The following is a 23,023-nucleotide window of genomic DNA, read 5'->3' as shown; positions in this document are numbered from 1 at the left end:
GTGACTATCAGGATAAGGGCTTAGAGTGAAATTAGAAATTATACTGGTTTAGGAAAGTAGCAGTAATAGGTTCCATGAACCCATCAGCATGGGGGGGGGGGCTAGGTTTACAGTATCAGAGATGAATCCCCTCTGACTAAGTGGGCTGTCAGCCCAATGAGACAGCTGTCGGTTACCTCGCAGATATGTGTTACTAACCTTGAGGAGATTAGAGCTTCTCTTTCTTGACAGTTTGCATAGCGCCTTCCAGCATGATGAGCGCTAGTCCTCAGGGAGGAGCTCCCAATCAGTTCCGGGGGGGGGGGGGGGGGGGGGGTCTCAAAATCCTGTGCCTGAAGTGTGAGGTGTTTGTAGCAGCAGGGTCTTACCTTCAAATTCTCAGAGGTAACAAAGGGTGATGGCAATGGCCTATGTTGTTTGGTGAGTCTCTTGGACTTCCTTGACCAACAGACAACTTAAAAGGTTTCTCATGCTTAGCACTGGGAATTTTGTTAGTAGTCTTATTGTTCCTGAGGGGAGTACTGTCACACACGCACACAGGGAGAAAGACAGACAGACAGAGAAAACAGCCTGCTCTACACAGTGAGCTCCAAGTCAAACAAGGTTACAGTTAGACCCTGTCTGAAGAAATCAAACCAAACTAAGCCAACTTATATAAAGATATGTATTTTTAAGTAAACACAAAGACATAAATAATTTTTCCCTATGGCTTTCAAACCTCTTTATGTTGTCTCTCCCCCTTTTTTCCCCTCTGCAGGTAAAGTCCCTGCCTTGCTTTGTCACTCCCTTCATAGCACCTGTGTCATTTACCCCCACCCCCGCAGCTCCTTCTTCAAGGCCCCCATGGTCGCTTATTACATTCATGGGTTCTGCAGTTACTCAGCATAGGTGCGGTTATGCAGAAATACACTCAGCTCTGAGACTTTTTCCAAAGATTTATTGATTCACTTCAAAACAGCCATAGCAAATCAGTTGCATTTTAGCACAAATATTGTTTGTTTTTAAAAAAATATATTTTCATTAAAAAAAATTCACAAGGATGGTCCTGTTTCATTTCTGTAAACATTCTCATTGAGTAGATGAGTTTAAGGGAAGAGCCTGGAGTCCGGTTGTCTGCATTCAGTCTACTTGGACACACTATTTTGCCTGAGGTATACTAGGAAAACCCAAGTTCATACAAATATATAGTTGGAGAAGACAGGAATATTTTAATATCTTTTCAAATAATGGTAGAGAATCTTCTTTGAAGCTATACCAAAACAGTAGCTGTTTTTTAATGATTATTTTCAGTGTGTCGTCTGAAACGACAGTCTCCAGCTCTTCATTCTTGGCTAACATTAAGATTTACTGGTCCCTCTTCTGCTTCAAGCAGGCCTTTTAAACAGCGTTATCTCCATGTTACATCATGTCTTAGCTGCCCTTAAAGACTAATTTCTTGGGCTCATTAGATGTTCTAGATACAGATAAAACTTTGGATAGTATCAAAAATAATATGTTTCTTTTATCCACCTCATTACAAAAGTCTTCAGGTCAAGGAAAAGCTGCCCAGGTTCCCCACCAAGGATATAAGCTCACCAAAACTGTAAGCTTTGCTAGAAATTTCAACTTTACTACTGGCAATAAATATTGGTAAATCATTTCCCTTAAAACAATAAGCTAACTTCATTCAGTCTTAAGAACAATGTCTGCCAAATAGCCAGTCTAACGAACCAAGCATAATTTTTGCCAGCAAATTTTTGTTTTTCAATTCCATTAAAAAATTCCTCCAATTCAACTTATAATTAGGCAGGTGTTTCCCTACAGATGGCTACCACATCCAGAACTCAGCTCAGAGCAGCTTAAGCATCCTGACACTCTGTCATTGAGAATACCGACTCAAGCACTACAGAAACACATGTCAAGGCACAGAAAGACAGAAATAACTACCAAATGTGTGTGACACGTACTTAATGGGAGCTACCTTCTGGTTATAGGAAGCAGAAAAATGAGAACACAGGGATTTTTATGTTTTAAGTATAGTTTGAATGTTTTACAATAAGATTCATTCATGTATTATGGATGTAACAAATTAAGAAAATGAATATGAGAAAGTCTGACAGATCCCAAAAATGACTTTGATTATCTCCTAATGGAATCCCAGGGTTCCATTTTTTAAGCTGCTCTGAATTCACACATGTATTTCTTCTGTATTAATAACAGTCCATTTCTATTTACAAAAAAAAGTCAGTCAAAGGCTTGAAAAGTACTTATAAGCTATATGGTGAACTGCCTAAAGTTATATTACAAAAGTTTACCAAGAACAGAGTTAAGTTTTATGTTTTTAAGTTCTTTGTGAAACATAAGACATTAAATCTTGGCATCTTTAAATATTGAAGGTACTCAGTAATTAAATACATAAAAATTAAGTATGTTTAATATTCACTATGGGGGACACTGTTTTATTGAAAAAATAATAGAAACTCCGCAGAAAATGCATAGCATTTAGTTGTCTCTGCAACTGGAAACCTTTCAACATGGTCCCCCTTTTAAATGGAAGCCAGTGTGTCACTGGTCTGCTGCACTGATGCTCTGACACTGCGCCTACAGGCATCGGCATAAGGAAGCAAAGACAATCTGTAAAAGGAGTCTTTTGTCTGAAGTCACAGGACTCCATTTTGTCAATTTCAGACAACTTTGTATCTATCACTATGTAACTACTAACCTATAATCTATGTCACAGAGACAGATCCTACAATTCCCACACGCAGTACTGCCAGAAGTAGAGAGACCGCAACAAGACGCTGGCAAGGGTGAAGGGAAGCTCACCTCGACACTCTGTGTTGCACTCAGGCTCTTAGATGGCTCAGATACTTTATCTCAACTCTGGATGGGTGATTAATGATGCCGGCTGCTCAATGTCTAAGTGAGTTTTTCTTTGAACTTTAAGTAATTTTAAAGTTAAAAATGTTTTTTTCATTCTTTACAGGAATAAAGACAGACACACAAATTGCTCTGTATTTGTCATCTAACTAAAAAGACCTTTCTTTTTTGTCTTGGCCATTGATGAGCTGCCAATATCAGCTGAGGACACACTTCTTTTGGTAAACCATGGGGGCAATTTTCTCTTTGACATTTCAGATGATGTCTATAGAAAACAGAAATACAAAAAAAATATTTATACAATGGAAAAAACATAAGAGCTGTAAAAGCAACATAGATATCTGAATAACTATTCTCCCCAACCAAACAAAATGAAATAGAAACAGCTATAGAATTCATTTTGGGGTGAAAAATCTAATAAATAAAGGAGAAAAAATATTATATAATGTCCTTATTCATTTACTTATCCCATTACCACCCACTTTAAAGATGATTTGTTATTTTTATTATTAGAATGTATGTCTGTGCATGTGTACCTGCGTGTGTGTGTGTGTGTGTGTGTGTGTGTGTGTGTGTGTGTGTGTGTGTACACACTACATATCCTACATCACCCAATGCAATGTGGAGGTTAGAGACATCTTTCAAGGTCTTTTCTATCCTGGCCGGCATGTTAAAGCAGAGGTTCTCTTGTTTTCCATGCTGTGTACTCCAGCCTAGCTACCGTCGAACGTCCAGGCATTCCCCTGTGCCCACCTCCCTATCACTGCAGGAGTGCTGGGATTACAGACGCACACCACTATATTTACCATTTTTCTATGGGCTCCAGGAGTCAAACTCAGCCATCAGCTTTGCACGGCAAAAGCTTTTACCCACTCGGCATCCTGCTGGCTTCTCTGTCAACTTTCAAGATACTCGAGTTCAGGCACTCTTTTTTGTTGTTCTTTTTTGTTTATTGGAGACAGGGTTTCTCTGTGTAGCCTTGGCTGTCCTGGACTCACTTTGTAGACCAGGCTAGCCTCAAACTCACAAAGATTCAGGCACTCATTTACTAAGTAAAAAACTGGACCTTGTTTCCGATCTACTAGTATAATACATTAATGTTGGGTTGACCAAAGTGGTGAATTTAAAGGGCTCAGGACACAGCTAAGTGTTATAACACTCATCTGGCAAGCACAAGGCCCCAAGTCCAAGAGATTTCACAGAAAACAACAGCAAAGAAAACTTTAAAAGTGATGAATGTGATGCTCTGAGGAAGGCATACAAACAAGGACACACAGGGAGTTTTTACTGAGTGCATGAAAAAGAAAACAGATACTGACATCCATGGTGTTAAGGCTAGCAGAGTGACTCAGCTACTGCTCGGCTCCTTGCAGAGTAAGCAACAAGACTGAGTAAGTGAAAAAAAATCTTTGCTGCATAGACTGCTTTGAGAATTCCCTGACAACCATAGATCCCCTTCTCAGAAAAAGAACGAATAAAGACATGCAGAACACTTTGCATGTAATTTTAGGGGCTCATCTGCCAAAATCTTTTGGACCCTGTCAAAAGGCCCTGAAAAAAATTTATTTAATAACATAAAAGGAATGTTTTGTGCTACATCATCTGTGCATAAAAAGCAAATAAACAAACATTACCACTTGAAACAGTAGGTGAGTGTTCTATAAACCTACCATGCTGAGCCACTAGAGTCTTAGAATAAAAGGGCAGAAATCGTACTAATAAGAATACTCCTTGGAATTTAGCCAAGCTAATTTGCTTACTGAAAGCATTTGAAAGCTTTTATAATCAAGTAGCTTTATTTAAGTTAAATGTGCCTGTTAGTTAGCATAAGGTATAGCAATGGTATAACTTATACTATTTCAGAAATATAACTTTAAACGCTTTACCAATTATTTGCTATATTTTATTATGTTCTCTGCTTTAAAAATGTTTCAAAATATTCACAAGTAAGGAAAAAAAGCAAAAGATACTTAGAAAAATGAATTGCACATTGAAATTTCATATTGAACACTGTAATACTGACATTTTATATTTAAGAAAACAAAAGCTGTGTCATGTTCCATATCAAGTAAAGAAATTCAGAGTAAAATGAAGGGGAGGCTGTAACTTTCCCAAAGCTAAGGAAAGGAACTGGCTGGGACAGCACTTTTGCTCCTCGTACCCATTTCCAACCAGAGAAGAACAAACGGGAAGAACAGATGAGATCCATGCACTCTGGAAGACACTGGAGCACTTGACTACAATGAAATATTACATGTTACAAAAAGAAATTTTGATAGTGAAAAATAGTCCAGAGATAGGACAAAGGTTGTGGTTGGCATACAAACGGCTCTAGATTTAATTGCCAAAACCAACACGCACACACACACACACACAGAAAGAGACAGAGGCAGAGAGACACAGAGACAGGGACAGATACATGGAGAAAGGGAACACAAACCAACAGTTGAGGGGTATGGAGACATGGGAATGGGCTGTCTCTATCAATTCCTCCCCTCAGAGTACAGGGAACCCCACAAAAGAGGAGACAGAAAGAATATAAGCCAGAGGGGATCTAGAACTCTAAGAAAACATGACCAAAGCTCGTATGAACTCACAGAGACTGAGGCAGCATGCACAGGGCCTGCAGGGGGCTGAACTAGGTCCTCTGGGTATATATTATCACTTCTAGTTTAGTGTTTTTACAGGACTCCTAAGTGTGCAAACCAGTAGATCTCTGATTCTTATGCCTTCTCTTGGGCTTATTTCCTTCCGTTTTTGTCTTGTCCAACTCTGATGTAATAGCTTTTGTTTTATCTTATTGTACATTTTTTATGTTTTATAATTATCCCTTCAAAACTTTGTTTTCTAATGGAGACAGAAAAGGAGTAGATCCAGAATGGAGGGCAAGTGGGGAGGAACTGGAAGGAATAGAAGGAGGAAAAACTGTAATCAGTTTTTATATATTATTATATATTAAGTGAGAAAAAAAATCTATTTTCAATAACTGGAAACAAAAAGAAAGTCAATCAGGACAGTTGCAATATAGAATCAGAAGAGAAAAAGCAACAAAAAATGGTGGGGTACGGCTCATAAAACAATTTCCATATTTTAAACACTACACAAAACAGCATTATATAGAGTTATGTAAAATTAATAAGGCCACCCTGGGCCATGCTCTGTTTTGCAAGTGCAGGAAAACCAATTTCACATGACATGAACAAGACAATAGGTACAGGCTCACATTCTCAGATAGCAGACTGACATTAAGAGTAGAGTATAGCCTTTCCTGTATTTACAGGTACAGGAAAACACTAAGTGTGCATAAGTTGTAGAAATAGAAAGTGTGAGCATAAGTTGTAGAAATAGAAAGACGGGCTTTCTACAGAACTACATTTCATTAATTCTAAAATATGCATGTGCTGATATCACTTTTACAGCTAACAAATTATGAAAAATGTCAACATTCCCAACTATTTAAGTCACTAGGTTATCTAAAAAAAGACAATACATGAAGTTAACTAAAGAACTTTAAAAGACCAATTTAATTTTAAAAAAGAAAGATGATTTTCCTTTATTTTTAAACTATTAAGAAGAGCAAGCAGTCAGTGCTGGAAGTCCTATGCTGATCACCGCTGTGCTGAGGCGTGGAGCCTCGTCTCCAGCCCAAGTGTTAGCAACTACCAGCCAGCACCCCCAGCTTACCATGGCAGAACTAATATAATTTTAGTGAGTTGTTAAAGCTGAGTAATTACTATCAGTGAGTCACGTAGCTCTTGGAGGTATTAAAAGGCAAACCTACAAACTTATAGTCATGTCAGAAACGGATCCTTCTCTGATTACAATCTGCCCATGTGATACCAACATAATTTTTAATATCATCTAAAATAACACAGGATGCTTACTTTTCCTAATTATGCAAGATTCCCCATGTTACACTCAGAAACATAACTATACATGTAGAGTGCAACCCTTGTACCAGAAAGTGAAAATGACAGAAGGATCAAGCAAAGGGACGCAGTCATAATTGAATTTGCTTCACTTCTATTAAACATATGCACTGCCATGATACACAAAGCTAACTCCATTCACTACATCTCCGGAACAAGGTGTATTTCTTCAAATACAAAGACAATACAGGTAAAATTGAAGCTGGTTTTCTACACAATAAATTATTATTTTATTGTCTTTAAAAAAAAAAACAGCTTTCCTCACATGATATTTGAAAAGCGAAGAGAATAATGTGCAGAGATTTATATCTTACAACAGACCAAATGTACCCTCTGAGCATGCGAAGGGAACCAGGGACACTGTGTAGACATTCTACATGTTAATTAGTACCTTGGCATCAGGGACTGTGTCCTTGCTTTTCTTAACACTCCCACAGTTCTCTTCGGAGCTGGAGAAACACCTCTTTCTGCTGGAATCACAAGAAGGCTGACTCCTGCTGTCGGAACCACTGAGGATCTCAATTACCATGTGGATTAGGTATGTGTCAATGTTTTCAGGAACTAACATTCTAATGAGTTTAACTTTATACATATCTGTAAAAGACAGGAAGCCAAACAACAAAAGTTAAGAAGGATATTTTAGAAAACTATGTGGTGAAGATGATAAAATACTACTAGGAAGAAGAAAAATTGCCCAAGAAAATTTTTGTCTTTCAAATGGTAACATCCTTCAGGGAAATGGAATAAAATTATGTTTGCCTCTCATGACACCATGCAAACCCTTAGCTCCAGGACAGGCCAATATTAATGATGCTGTATAAGTCATTTCTCTGTCGGATTCCCTGAAAATAACAACCAACATGCATAGACCCCTTTTTAAGGGAACCTGTGCTTCAATTTCCAAATATTGGTTACAAATTAATATTTCTTAAAAAGAATTTACTCCTGGGGAGGGAGAGATAGCTCAGCAGTTAAGAGCATACACTGTTCTCACTAAGGAACCAAGCTTCATTCCTAGCTCCCACATCAAGTACTTCACAAACACCTGTAATTCTAGCTCCAGGGAATGTGATGCCCTTTTCTGGCCACTGTGGAGAACTGTACCCATGTGTATGCATTCATTTACACACACACACACAGAAACAAATAAATTTGTTCTTTTAAAAACAATTCTTTGGGGGAGGGGTTCTTTGCAGCCTTGGCTGTCCTTGAACTCGCTCTGTAGATCGGGCTGGCCTCAAATTCATAGAAATTCACCTGCCTCTGCTTCCAGAGTACTGGGATTAAAGGCATGGGCCACCACCACCAGGCTTAAAAACAATTCTTAAAGTACAAGCTATTGATGCTTATAAGATTCTAAGATAATTACGTTATTAATATATGCCAGAGCAAACCACATCAGTTACTTAAAATGCTTATCATGGGTAAATTTTCTGGGAGAAAATGACTATGGTCATTACAATATTGTTTTAATGAAAAATTGAAGACAAAAAGTGCTCAAAGGAGTGTTTACTCCTGTCTACCCAGGGTGAACAGAATACACGTGACAGAGTTCTAGCACAGAATTTTGCTTTCAGAATCAAGGAACTCGCATGTTTTGTGGCAACACAATTAACTCACGTCGTGGCAGTCATTCCCACTTCTCTACACCGTGGAGCATCTGGAAACCCTCTCCACATCACACACATCCTCAAAGTCAAGTACAATAAAACTAAGCAACTTAGAATCCACTTGTTCCTCCTCAGTGTTTATTAAACACATAAGGCACTCCTCACATGCAACTTAACTTAGTGATCAGAAGCCGAGTCATTTTTTAATGACAGCTTGACAACATGAATTTAAATTGTTGATGTTTTCAGGCTTATATTCTCTTTTCTCCCAAAGACTATGACTTGCTACTCAAGGACTCATCCAAAATGGAAAAAAAAATTAAAGCACAAATAAAAGTTATATACAGCTAACAAAAGTAGTACAGTTGGCTATCTACATATGTTACAGGTTAAAAATATAAGACTGGTGCTAAGCATAGTCTCAGTAAGGACTATGTGCTAATTCGTACTAAAATCATCAATGACATTAAAATATCAACCCCATTAAAACTGATTTGGGTCAATGTACCACTCTAATTATCTCACAAATTCTACCAACTCTTACTGCCCCAATGAGCAATCTGCTCTATATGTATACCAGGCTCGACTCTGAACACCTGCTGTCTTCAATTTTTCTTTAGAATAATGTTCTGATATATATTATATTATATTTCCATTATCTCTGGATTGCTGGAAGTGGGGTTGGTGGTTCACAGGTTAGATAATTTGCATACTGGTAAATTATCTCTAAACTGTGCTATATATATTATTATAACCATTAACCAAGGACATGCTCCTAAACATCTGAAATTAAGTAATTCAAATTAATTCTTAAATTTAAAAACTGATATTATACCAGTCCATTCTGTTCAACCTCAAAGCTTATGAAAGCTAAATACATTTCACTTTTTGATGTTGATATTTTGTCATCAATTTTTAAAATTTATTTTTTGATTTATTATAATTTATTCACTTTGTATCCCAGCTGTGGTCCCCTCTCTCATCCCCTCCCAATCTTGCCTTCCCTCCCTCTTCTCCTCCCATGCCCCCTTCCCCAGTCCACTGTTAGGGGAGGTCCTCCTCCCCTTCCCTCTTCCCTCTGACCCTAGCCTATCAGGTCTCATCAGGACTGGCTGCACTGTCTTCCTCTGTGGCCTGGTACAGCAGCATTGTATATAGACATATATTTGTATAACCTGCTTCAAATCCAAGTAGAGGAAGAGGATTATGACAACCATATCTTAACCCTCACTTCCTTGATAAAGCACTCATGGTCTGTAAGCTGTCATCTGTGGGTGTGAGATTTGGTATTAGAAGCGTGTACCAGCATACTGGCTAAAGTATTTTTAATTAAAGCTTAGCATCAGAGGACATGTTATAATAATGAAATGACTGCAAAAAAAACTTACTATGGAAAAATATAAGAGCACTTGTTAAGAAATTTAGATAAATTGTATATTGAAATATTTTAGTATGTAGAACAGATTAAAATGTTATGAAAATTAATTGCATTTATTTTTAATGTAGATATTAGAAAATTAAGGTGTCCATATGGTTAACATTATATTTTTATTGGGTAGTACAGTTCTAGAAAAATCACTGGATTTTCCCATATTTCAGTCAACTAATATAATGATACTGTATTATATTCATTTTCTTCTGTGAGTTGTTAAGATTAGATAATGATAATACACATCCTTAATTTTATGATGTAAGTATAGTATTTAAACTATTTTTTAGAAAACAGTCAAAATACTGAACTATGATAATGTTATGCTGAGGTTATTTTAAAAAAAATCCTTCTCTATTTTGAATAAAATGTACTTCTAAAATTAGGAACATATAGTACAAGAACTTGAGTACACAAACATTTGCCTCTGGCTTAGCTGCTGATGGTGATGTCAGTAAAGAAGCTTATGAATGTAGGAGTCACTGGTATTTTCATACACTTCTGCAAAGTCATCTGCACTACAGTTTTGCAAGTAGGTCAAGTGTAGTTTTAGATCTTAATTGCTCTCCACCCTGTGTGGAAGTCAGTACTAAAACGTGTCCTGGAACACAGAATGACAGCACTAGCTGTCCTTTGCTGTGTCAAGACAGATCGTGTTACTTCTTTGTCGAAGGTCCCTTGGAAGCCACCCTTAATTTCCTAGTTCCATGCACATAAAGAATAGGGGATATTATTCTGAGTATTATCTAGGTACCTCATTAAATATCTTACTTAACTTATTAAGCACAGTTAAAACACTCATTGTAATGAAAGACGTTAAAATTATATAAACAGAAAAATAATTTAAAAAACACAGAATTATAAAAACACAAAGCTACAGAGTGAAAATCTAAATCGATAACAAGAATACACAAAAATAAGATTTCAATTCACAGTTACTCTATTTTTGAGTTTATATATATATTGGTTATACATATATAACCCATATGTATATAGGTTATACAGATATAACATATATATGGTTACAAGCACCGGCTGCTCTTCCAAAGGTCCTGAGTTCAATTCCCAGCAACTACATGGTGGCTCACAACTATCTATAATAAGATCTGGTGCCCTCTTCTGGTGCACAGGCAGGCAGAATGCTGTATAATTAATTAATTAATATTATTAATATTAAAATTTTTAAATTAATTTGGAATTGTACAATATTTAGATCTTGTTCCTTAAAATACTGAATTATGTGATAAGGCTATAGCTAAATAAAAATATAACACCCAAACTATTAATGTGGTATGTACATTTTCATTCCTTGTGGTAATATATAATGATATTTTCTCCAGTAAGACCAAGAATAGTATCCTATCAAAGAAAAACAAGAACCCAAACCCCAAATCTCACACCCACAGATGACAGCTTGCAGACCGTGAGTGCTTTATCAAGGAAGCGAGGGCTAAGATATCACGGTTGTCATAATCCTCTTCCTCCACTTGGATTGAAGCAGGTAATACAAATTTATGTCTATATATTATATATCCAACCTATGTATAGTATATTGTAGAAGAGTAAGGCACACGATTCATAAACACATTTTAAATACATCTCTGTTCTTTGCTGCAATCTTTAGCACAAGTCTGAGGAAGATGTACTTGTACTGTAGTCTGTGGATGGTGGTGGTGATGACTGTTCAACTAGTGGCTCGCTCACTCATTATAAAATGCTTTATTTCTAATGCTTGTCCAATGCTTTATTTCTAAGGCTGTCCAATTAGAAATGCTTTTTTATATTACTAAACTCTGTGTGGTTATGTGTGGCATTATAATTCCTTAGTTTAAATAATTTATCAAGTTGGCCCTACCTACATATGTACACAGAGAACAATGAAAGGACTCAGTAGATTTAGCCTGAGTGCGTGTGTGCATGCATGCGTGTGTGTGTGTGTATAAAATGACAATAATTAATAAAGATGTCATGAATTTGAGATGGGATGCAGAATACGGCAATGAAATGAATGGAGGAGAGGGAGTGGAAATAATGCAAATACTGTACTTGTGCATGAAATTCTCAAGCACTAAAAACTGATTTAAAAATTAATTATATAACAACTGAAATAAAAACTGCTAAGTTCAGACAATAGAGGGTACTAGTTATAGTAGACAATATTTGAAGATAATATAAAATATTAAAGGAAATAAAATCAATTTATTCTAATCAAAGAAACTTAATAAACCTGAATCTTACTAAAAACTTTAAGTTACATTTTATTTTGATAACTTTGAAGTTAATTTTAAGTTATTTGGCAGAATGACTTAAAATGGCATAGTAAAAATTAAAACATGATATAAATCATTATCTTAGACATGATATGAAAACAATTTTTGCAACTCTCTAGGCCTCAAATCCCTCTGTGAAACAGGGTGGAAGTAGGAAAGAGAAAAATGTTTCTACTTTTTTTAAAATCAAAAGTTCTATAACTTTGTAATTACATAAATTATAAACTAAATTAACAGCAACTTACCTCTTTACCACAGTCAAACCAGACAGTTTCTGTAGTTATGTGGCAATGTTGAGTTAAGGTTAGAATAGTCCTTTTTTGTTATTTAAGAATGTTGCTCAATTATTTAGTATATAAACACACAAAAGATCACTATAGCCCATAGAATTTTCAAGTCACTCCCTTCTGTAAAATACAATTTACCATTGCTATTGTTGTCTGTTCACCAAAGCCCACAGGTTCCATATCCATATTCACCAACCACAAACTGGGAATGGTGTACGTGCCTATAATCCCAGCACTCAGAAGACTGAGTCAGGAGGAAGGCAAATTCAAGGCCAGCCTAGACTACACAGCAACACCTGTCTCAAAGCAAACAAAAACCAGCGACTGTACTAAACAAGCACACATCCTCCATATTGTTTTTCAAACAATACATCACAACAACTACTGACATGTACAGTATAGCAACTGCATGTTGTGTTATACTGTGATTTACAGTACACAGGATATGTGTTACATTTTATACCGGAGACTCAGACACCCACAGATATTAGGTCCCCATGAAGACATGAAATCAATACTGAGGAGTGATTATGCAGTTTCTGAACTCTTCCTCCGTATACTCTTCCTTACCAACTTCATATGTTCTTTTGTTTTTCAATATTTATTTGTATTTTATGTGTATCACTGTTTTGTCAGCATGTATGTATGTGCACCATGTGTGTACCCGATGCCTGCGTAAGCCAGAGCAGGGCATCATAGCTCCTAGAACTGGAGTTACAGACATTTGAGGGTCAGCATGTGGGTGTTGGGCACCCAACCCGGATCCTCTGCAAAAGCAGCAAGTGTTCTTACCCATTGAGCCGCCTCTCTAGCTCCAACTTTATATATTCCTGACTAACTGTCAAAAAGATGGAGAATAAAAGTGATGCTATTTAAAGGGTGTTTCAAAAAATGCTCTTGGATATTACCATTTACTTTAATCATCACCATCTTTACTAATGCCACTATTTACTGTTTGCCATGTACCAAGTCTCTCTGTCTGGTACCCAATGTGCTTCTCACAATTCTGTAAAAAATAAAAACGCTACTCCTTTCCATTTCATACATGTAGAAATTAAGACCTGGAGAGGTGTGGGTCATGAGCTAATAGTTACAAATCATGAAGTGTCAGAGCTAAGACTGGCTCACTATTGCATCTACTGCCAAAGCCTTCGCATCCTCCTGTCTGGGCTAATGCCATCTGTCCATTCACGGTAACCATTCATGAAGGTAGCCAATCAAGTGTGAACATGATTGTCAATGTTTTTAAAGGAAGCATGCTGTATAACATTGCCCAACTACCTTATCAAAACATCCAAGACAACGCATTTCTAGCACAAATTTCAGTCTTTAGCTTTCCCTAAAACAATGTGTCATTTTGCAATGGGCAAAGGTTGATAAGACCTCAGTCTAACCCTGCACAGTAAATGCTGTTTTCTCATTCTGCTTTCACGTCTAACACACTGGCTACTGATGTCAGAAAGACTGACTTTCTCATAAGATGACTCACACTTGAGTTCTGGATATTTTACCACAAAGTCTACAATCTTGGCTCTTGGGTCTTAATTCGGAAACTTTAATTTAACCTTCGCAGATCCACATTGACCAAGTTCCCAAAAATACCAATTAATTAACTTATTAATATGCAAGTTTCCTCTAAATCTTAAATTAGCATGTCTAGACATGCTTTCTGTATATGCAGATATGTACAGAAAATCAAATTATAACCAGAATGTATTTGAGAAAGACTCTTCTTAAGTAATTCTTTTGCTCCATCACTTTACAAATTCTTGGTTGAGGGAAAGCTCTAGCTGTTTCCACATGAGAAAGAATTTCAGGTAGTGAAAAGTAAGAATTTACTCAGCTTTGTAGAAAAGGGTATTTTTGTTTGTTTTTAAGATAATCATTGCTGTAGTCTAACAGACAGAATTTTTTAATCAGATTTACTGTTATAATATGCTGACCTTGTATCTGTACATTTAAGAGGGGAAAATCCTCTAATGTGCCTTAACTTTACTTCTGTTAAAAAATAAATTGCTCAAATATTTCTGTAAGGCAAGCAGGGGACTGTGCTCCATGGCACAGCTGAAGTTCCTCAGTGGGACAAGAACAAATGCTTTATTTTCTTCTCCTCCTCTTTTTTTTTTTTTTTTTTTTTTAAAATGCTGTTTTGCCTGTATGTACATCTATGAACCATGTGTGTGCCTCCCCACAGAGGTCAGAAGGGGGTGTCAGAACCCGTGGAACTGCAGTAACAGTAGGTTGCGGACCACCACGTGGGTGTCAGAAATCAAACCCCGGTCTTCTGGAAGAACAGACAGTACTATCAACTGCTGAGCCATCTATCAAGCATGTAGAAGCAACTCTTCCACTGGGCTACAGAGCTTGACATGTCAGTGACTGACACCACTGACTGTGTTGCTTAGAGAAAGACGCCAATGTCAGGGACTCAGGGCCACTTAGGGGAAAATGAGGAGTGCATCGGCTGCTGAGAATGAATCTCAACAACAATGTGGTTTCACACAGACATGCCTGGTTTGGGGATGAGTGGGAAAATCATAATCTGAGGAGAAAGAAGTCTTCAGTATACTTTCTGTGAGGAAGAAACAATTGGTTTTTTTGTTTTTAATATTAAAAGTTACCAAAGTAAAGTTTCACCACAGCAGAAGGCTCAGTGCTGTTAACATGAAACTATGAGCGAATGGCTTATTTACTTCATGTGAGTTGATTCAGGTTATTAGGCTGAGAGAATGGCTTTGCTCATCACCTGAGTTGATGGGAGGGTTTCGGATAACATTGGTAATGATCTTCTGAACCTCTGGGGTCAGGCCAGCTCGTTCCATATCCAGGGGGCAGCCAGCTTTTATCGCCTGGGCTAAGTGCATGCCGATTGCAGTGAGAGGCAGAAGCCTATTCTCAGCTATGCTGTGCTGCAGAAAGAACAGCAAAGGAAGCAGTGAGCTTAAAACCTCCTATGGCACCTCACAGAAAGAAAACACATCTCAGGCAGTAAATACTCACTGAGAAATAAGCAATGAATAAACCTTGAGTAAAATGTTCATTGTAAATATTTCTTCAAAACTGTATCGACATTTCATGGGCTCTACTCTGTATACTTATTAAAACAAATCACCCAACTCAGCCAAAATTCAATCCCCGCCCCTTCCCTCTGTATCTACTTTAAAAAGCTATTGTGTCAGCCATCAGCTACTTTATGCTAAGTCTGATATCTGTTACAATCTTTGAAAACATTAAAAAGCTGTATTGTAATGCTCTTAAAATTAGACATGGTGCTTTGGCTACATGAATTTCCAATGCTGCAACTCCTAAATGCTCAGGGATAATGCAAGGCTCCAGAAGCACTCTTTAGAAAGGCCCCAAGAAGACTTTCATAAGCATTTTTAATGGACTCCGTTCATAAAGCACTAACCACAACTTACCAAGGATGCTTGCTCACCGTTGTCATACTACTAAACTTAAGATAATCATGATCACTTTAGAAAGTATTTTTATAAAGATTTTTAAAATACTTGTGGCTCCAAATACATTTATAACATGTATTAAGTAAAAGCAATTTTTAAACAAAAAACATAGATGCTCAATGACACTAACATTTATGATGTCTCTTTCAATATATTTAGAAAGTCTGAATTTAGACTGTACGTGTGAGTGTTGATTTATTCACAGAGCGGACCAGCTATGGCAGTATTTTCATCTTTCATGAATAGGTGTTAAATTGCTTTCATTAAATGTCTACGCTTTTCCATTAAAAAGTATGAACCATGTGTGTATAATATCGGGGTTATTTGATACTAGGCATCAAATTACTTCCAACTAATTGCTTTATTGCTCATCACTAATTAGTCCTCAGATGTGTTTAATTTTGTGGTTAACTAGCAAGACCCTCTTAAGACTCCAGGGAGGTATAGATAATCAACAATCATTTTGTAAAATCAACCACTACATAATACCATAAGACATAAATTAAGATATTTCATTCATCACATCACTGATTATAAATGTAACATATTTTATGTATTATTATTAAAACTAGAATATTCTTTATTCAAACATTTGGAGCCCATTTCAAACTTTCTTGGTAACCATATTCAGTTACTATATACACATGGTCAGAACACACATATAAGATATATTGAACAAGTGCCCCTATTCACTGCTTACACAAGATCTCACTACATTCCACTTATCATATATGTTTAAAAGAGCTAATGAAATAATTTAGTTTCTGGCTAAGGGTTTTTCTAAGTTTAAGTAGGAAACTTGACTGTCAGTAGACATTTTAAGTTAAGGGCTGTATGTTTTTATTTTCACACAACTGTGAGCTAAATAAAGTGCAAGGTGGGCAGGCCCTGACCCAAATGAGCGGTTCCAAATCAGTTTAATGTCAGAGAACCAGGGATGCAGAGGAGGCATCTCATGGTGCCCTAGTCTAGTGATGTGCTTTCCATCTCTTAGAACACTCGGCAGCCATAAAGACTTATGTTAGAGCAATGAAGAAATATGACCTGTGATCATTTTTCACAGTAGTAAGATATTTAAGAATCTCTAACACAGTTTTGGAGGAAAAAAGAGAGGAGCAAGTGCTAGAAAAAGGTGTGAAATGTGAATTTTTAGAAAGTTCTTTTCAGATCTTTGACTAACTTCCAGAAAGAGTGTATACATCATACACATGTAACAGCATGTTTTCACAGCTTTGTGCTTTGTTTCTGTTTAACTCACTGAATTTATTTTCTCTGACAGTGCTTGGCATGAAGCCCGGGGGCTCCATATGGTAGATAAGTGTGCTGCACGGAAGGCATGGAAGCTAAGAATTACACACACTCCATAATACAAAGCTCATATTTCATAATAAATGGCATAAAGTACAGTGTATCTACAGGTAGTATTATTGGATCATGTTTTGTTTCTGTGTTTCTTAACACATACACTAATTGTTTTAAACTGGTTTTAAAATGCCTCTGCTACATTCTCCCTGAGCTACAGCTGTGCCCTCCCTCACTGTGAGAGACTCTGCTAAGGTAATCATGGACACACTAGACAGACAGGCTGACTGGAAGGACAGACTGCCATCGGTGTGTAAAAATTCAACATGTGACTTACTATATGATAAGAAGTAACAAACCCCAAGACACAGTTTTAGTACTAAGAAGCTGTGGAAACACGCTGAAGGCACTCTGGACCCTGAAGGCAGCACTCGCTCTTACCAAGGACATCTTCTTTTCCTGAAATAAAGAGTATGTGACCGCCACCGACTGTGAGAGTGAGCATTCTTTATTTTCCGTTTCCTGACTTTTCTTCTGTTCCTCTTGGGGTTTTGTATTCAAGAAGAGGTCTGTCTGCAGAATTTTAAATATAGCACAAATAATAATGTAATGCCAGATATAATAATATCATCAACATAATGATCACCATACAACTGTGAGGCACTGCAGGAAGATGTGACACAACATCTCTGCATAACAAAGAGTTTTCATGGAGATGCAAAAAGAAGTTGAATTCTTATGTGTTGACTTAAAGGGCTAAGAAAGCTAAAGAGAATCCAACAAACTTTCTCATCTTCTCTTTGCTCATAAGAAGGAATTCAAAAGGAACCATATGATGTTCTAAATAATATCTTTAAACTAATCCCCTCATCCTCTGGAATGAACACTGAACAGAATCAATATTCAAGTTTATATACTATAGTCACAGAATAGGCACATAGATCATAAAGAAACATAATCTCATTATATCTGTATATGTATATAACTATATGTGTATACATGTATTTAAACATATATGTATATATATATGCATTTATGTTAAATATATAGTAATTAGCTGTAAAATACACACCCTAACTAGAACTCTGGCCTTGAAGCATCATGTAAAGTCTTAGATATAGGGGACTCAGAGGATAAGAGCATACATTGCTCTTCTAGAGGACTGGAGTTTTATTTCCAGCACCCACATCAGGTGGATCCTATACACAAACACACACACACACACACACACGATAAAAAAATAAGTATATAAAACATTCAAAAGATGTACTTTAAAAATTCTTTTAGATATAGTTTCTTATGAAATATCCAAAAGATAAAATAGAAGATTTTTAAAAATTCGTTAAAAATACTGTAATTTTCTTAAGCTTTAAAATGAAACTGGTTTTTTTTTAGTTTACATATAAAAGCCAGATTAAAACAGCATACTATAGTCATAATAAAACAAGAAAAATAGCTGAATAATTTAATGAGCCTAGTCTCCTGATGAATAAAACTGGTTCCATCTTGATAATTTCTGACTGTGATCTGTTAAGCTTCGTTAGGCTTCATTTTGAGGACACTTGTTTCTATATCCTGTCATTTAGGAAGCTCAATAAAAATTTAAATATATTTGAAGTAAATATATTAAACGATTATTGAATATGGTGGCTGTTTACTTATTTAGTAAATGTTTTCAATAATGCAGGCTAACTGTAGAAGCCAGCAGTCATTTTTCTCTCTCCAGACAGGCAGGAAGGTTGTTTCAACACCTACCCTTTGGAGCATTTCTCTTTTGCCTCACTTCAGTTTCCTCTTTGCAGAGGAGCTAGGTGAAGTAATCCACTCACATTTAGATAATAGCACTAATTCATGAAGAAAGATATACCAAGTGCTCAGCAAGGGTGCTTATTCAGTTACTACCAATGAGCGTGCTATTCCTTAACTAATCATCAAGACACCACAATTTCATTTCCAAAATATCTAATATGAAATACAATAAATTTCATATACTTTCTTATATAAGGTTATGAAAGAGAAACTTTAAAGTTGCCAGAGACACTCTGTTTCAAAAGAGGAAACGGTACATACAAAACCAGACATTGCTGTGGAAAGCCTGCCCACGGATACCAGGGAGAAACAAGTCCATACAATGCGTGGGTGCTTAATTTCTCCAAGGCTCTTCACCACTTCCCTGATACAGAAGTCATCATTCCTGTGGTTCAGATAAGCAAATGGAGACCCAGGGAAATGGAAGAAAATGTCACATTCACAAGGTAAACCACAGCACTGAAATCCGGGTCCCTGACTCTGAGATCAGCAGTCTTCACAGACTCTGACAGTTTCATGTCACAGTGTCGATTATTACAGGAGTTTCAAGAAAAACAAACAAACAACCCTTGTGAAAATGGTCACTTATGGCAGAACAAGAAACTATGAAATGAAATAAGGAGAACACCATAAAGATTGAAGAGAATAAAGTGAAAGTTATCTAGTGTTAAGGGGCAGCAGCACAGAATGGGGCACTGATTAGGGCACACGAAACCGTAAAAAACAAAGTGTCTATGCTCCTTACCAACTAACAGCGAAGATACACACACAGCTTCAACTTCTAACTACCATACTGGAAAATTTGTCAGCCAAAATACAATACTTATCCAAATTTAAAGTAAAACTTCCCAATTAAACAGACATGTACATAGACGGCTACTTTAACCATTAACTATAGGTAACTAGTAGGTAGCTGCCAGGCATGATGGCTCCTGATTATGATTCCAAACCAGAAGACTGAGATAGGAATCCAAGTTCAATTCCAAATGGGACACACAGTCAATTCCAGGGATGCCTCGGCTGCAAAGGGAGTTCTTGTCTCAGTTAATTTTCAGAAGCATGTAGCTAACATGTTATTATAACCATTTACTGTAAATCCATCCAAACTCATTTTCTATGTGTCTAGATAGAAATGCAAATAGAGCGAGAACATGATGCCTCTGAAACAGTCCAGAGGTGTTACTCTCCAAGAGTTTCTGTAAACCAGAATGTTTTACCTGAATGCTATTCACTTGGCAGAGTTGTTTGATGACTTCCAACAGAGGGCCCAACAGAGTAGCTTTGCCTTCAGAGACACCATCAATCTGTTTCATATTTTCAACAGTGGTTGGTCTGTCGTTTACAAGCAAAAGAGGGAGAATTATGAAGAAGCCACTGAGTCAGCATCACTCCAAGAACATACTGATACTTAGCCTCACAATGTGCTCAGTAACTGTATATTTCTCTACAACTCAAAACCAGCACAAATGGCAACACCTCGTAATTCCTTTCTCTGCCTTTGTCCACTGATCGATTTGCCATGTAAACAATTAGCAAATGAAGGCACCACTTCCATCACCACAAAACTCCATATGCATACTAACTAGTGAAGAGAACATTACCAGAAAAGAATAGGCTAACACCCCGTGTTCTGCTTGGTTATCCGTATTATTCACAGAAATGGAAAACTATGAGGCTCTAAATGGGCAGTGAGAAAGGCTGAGAAACTCAGAAGAAAGTCTCATCATATTTGTTCCCTGAAAAATGTCTGTGGTAACAACAACCTGGCCCACTAGGCCTTTAATGAGATGGGCTTATTTGGACCTCTGTTTCTTGAACTTCAGATCTGCTTTAAGGACACACTGCTAGTAGGAACATTCACATTTTAAATGCCCACAGATACAACTTTGATGCTGCACTTTAAAACCTCTATTATACACACATGGAATCATGCAGCTCAATTTTTCCCATTATGTCCACTATCTAAGACTATATGATGTCTTCTTCCTAAAATCCAATCCAATTAGTGATTGTACTTATGGTCTAAGTATATTCTCTGAATAGTAAAGTGTCATATTGGAATATTTAGTTATTTCTTTAACAAAATAATAATAATGACATGTAAGCTACTATGTGATACTCTGAGAACATCCTACAGTGAAGCAAGACCTATTAAGTGAAAGTAGTGACAGGAACAAGGTTTAAACGGAACCAAAGGGCAAAACGTTGGAAATGAGTCCTAAGTGCTTACCGAACACCCAGTTCTTCTGAGACAATGCTGGGTGATGTCAAAGCCATAAAGAGGTGGGAAACTAGTACTGTTTTTCACAGTGTTTAAGTTCTACTGTGTGATACATGTTTACAACTAACTATACAGAAAAGTAAATAAAACACTATTCACCAGAAAAGCATCTTTAGAATTCACCCAAAAACCCCTGATAAGTTCAAGGGAGAGGAATTATTTGGCTGATAAACACAATGAGAGACATTATGAAGGAAACTATAATTAGACCTTGAGGGTTTAAGAGGAATTGTGAGGAATCAAGGAATTCAAGACAAAAACATCTATGAAAGCTAAGAGGGAATCGCCCAGAAATGGTAAGCAATATATGTCATAGAAACCATTCCAAATTAAAAAAAAAAAAAAAAAAAAAAAAGGTTTAAGTCAACAAATAGAAGGGCGTGAATTCTAAGCCAAAGAAGTCAAGACTACGTAATTAATTTGTTATTAGTTATTAGATGTGAGGGAGTGGCCAGGTAAGAAGCCTCTGCAAAGGAGTGCTCCGCAAAGGTCTGAAATAGCAATAGGAAGAAAGGTACAGACTGATAGACACAGGAGTGTCTAAATGAAGAGTTAAAAATTATTTTAAAAAATTATTTAAATAAGAGGAAGGGGGATACTAAGAGGAATGAAAGCAAGAGCAAGGTTTTATGTGTCATTAGGAACATCATAACTAAAAACTTGAAAATATGAGAGAAGAGGGGTTTGGAAGATATGAGACACAGAGAGTGTGAGGGTGATGGACGCAGTTTTATGAACCTGAATGTGATTCACTCTCGTGGAGACAGGGAACTCAAGGCCATCTAAGACACTGCCGTGGCAATGTGACAGTCACCTCACAGGCTGGAGCCACGCTCACACTATTACCTAACGCTTTGTTTTAGAAATCTGTTCTATCAAAGAGCATCTTACCTCATTTTGGCCATATCCAGCAGAACCTTATTTGTTGCCAGAATAGCCGGTGGCACATCCATTTTATTAGCATGTTTCTGTCTAGCTTCCACCAGCTTGGCATACAGCACAGTCTAGGAGGAAACAAAGCAGCACTGCTTTTTAGAACACACTTAGAAGAAGTTGCCTCTACTTTTAGAAGTCCAGAAGCCCCTTAAGATGAAGTGATCTCTAGATTAGAGTATTAGCTGCCCATTCATAAGCTAATCACCACAGTACAAACAAACAAACAAACAAACAAAAAGCCTTACCCGAGTGTCCAGCTCTTGGGCCGAAATAGCAGGTTCTAGGGAGCTATAAGATGTTCCTGGTGACTGCATCATGACTCTACAATTAACAAAAAAAAAAAAAAAAAAAAGTAAATACATTTTTCTTCTTTCCTCATTTACTTTTTATTTCATAATCCAAAAACTAGCATTTATTCTTCACAATACCAGTAAGAAAATCTGTACTTGAATTGCAACAGCCTAGATATGAAACAGTTTGGATTTGATAATTTATTAAAATGCTACAGTTGAAAGTGCCATTTAGTTCTCTCATAGTGGCTTAAGGAGGGCATCTACCAATCTTTCTTCTCAGGCGCATGCTTAGAAACAAAATATTGTTTATCCACAGTGAAGAGGTGCTTTCCTAGCCAACCGGAACATAGTTCTGTCCTTGCTGAGAAATCACTGATTCTGTTTGGTAGGCAGCATTAGCAAAGAATTAATATTGTTATTCAGATATTTTTCAAAATGAAACAACAAATATATGACAAAAGACACAATTTTATTTTGGATTTTTCAAAAATTGTATGCAATGTATCAAATTACAAGACAGGAAACGTGCTTGGGAGGAAAACTAGCTATCTCATAAG

The 23,023-nt window shown here is 36.8% G+C and overlaps 1 protein-coding gene across 3 annotated transcripts in view; it reads right to left on the bottom strand.

Annotated features, from left to right (window-relative positions):
- Positions 1-925: 925 nt before the first annotated feature.
- Positions 926-23,023, bottom strand: part of Wrn (WRN RecQ like helicase) — a 123,740-nt gene continuing 101,642 nt past the window's right edge. For all 3 annotated transcript variants that reach the window (XM_055593452.1, XM_055593453.1, XM_055593454.1), the window contains 7 exons: positions 22,419-22,494; positions 22,129-22,241; positions 20,174-20,288; positions 17,589-17,720; positions 15,131-15,293; positions 7,180-7,382; positions 926-3,124 (listed from right to left, as the gene is read on the bottom strand). In XM_055593452.1, coding sequence (XP_055449427.1) covers positions 3,005-3,124; positions 7,180-7,382; positions 15,131-15,293; positions 17,589-17,720; positions 20,174-20,288; positions 22,129-22,241; positions 22,419-22,494 — 922 coding nt within the window. In that variant the 3' untranslated portion in view covers positions 926-3,004. The remainder of the gene's footprint in view (positions 3,125-7,179; positions 7,383-15,130; positions 15,294-17,588; positions 17,721-20,173; positions 20,289-22,128; positions 22,242-22,418; positions 22,495-23,023) is intronic.

This window comes from Psammomys obesus, unplaced genomic scaffold (genome assembly GCF_907164565.1).
Source record: "Psammomys obesus unplaced genomic scaffold, mPsaObe1.curated_primary_1811, whole genome shotgun sequence".
Lineage (NCBI taxonomy): Eukaryota > Metazoa > Chordata > Mammalia > Rodentia > Muridae > Psammomys > Psammomys obesus.
This window is presented reverse-complemented; position numbering and strand designations above follow the sequence as displayed.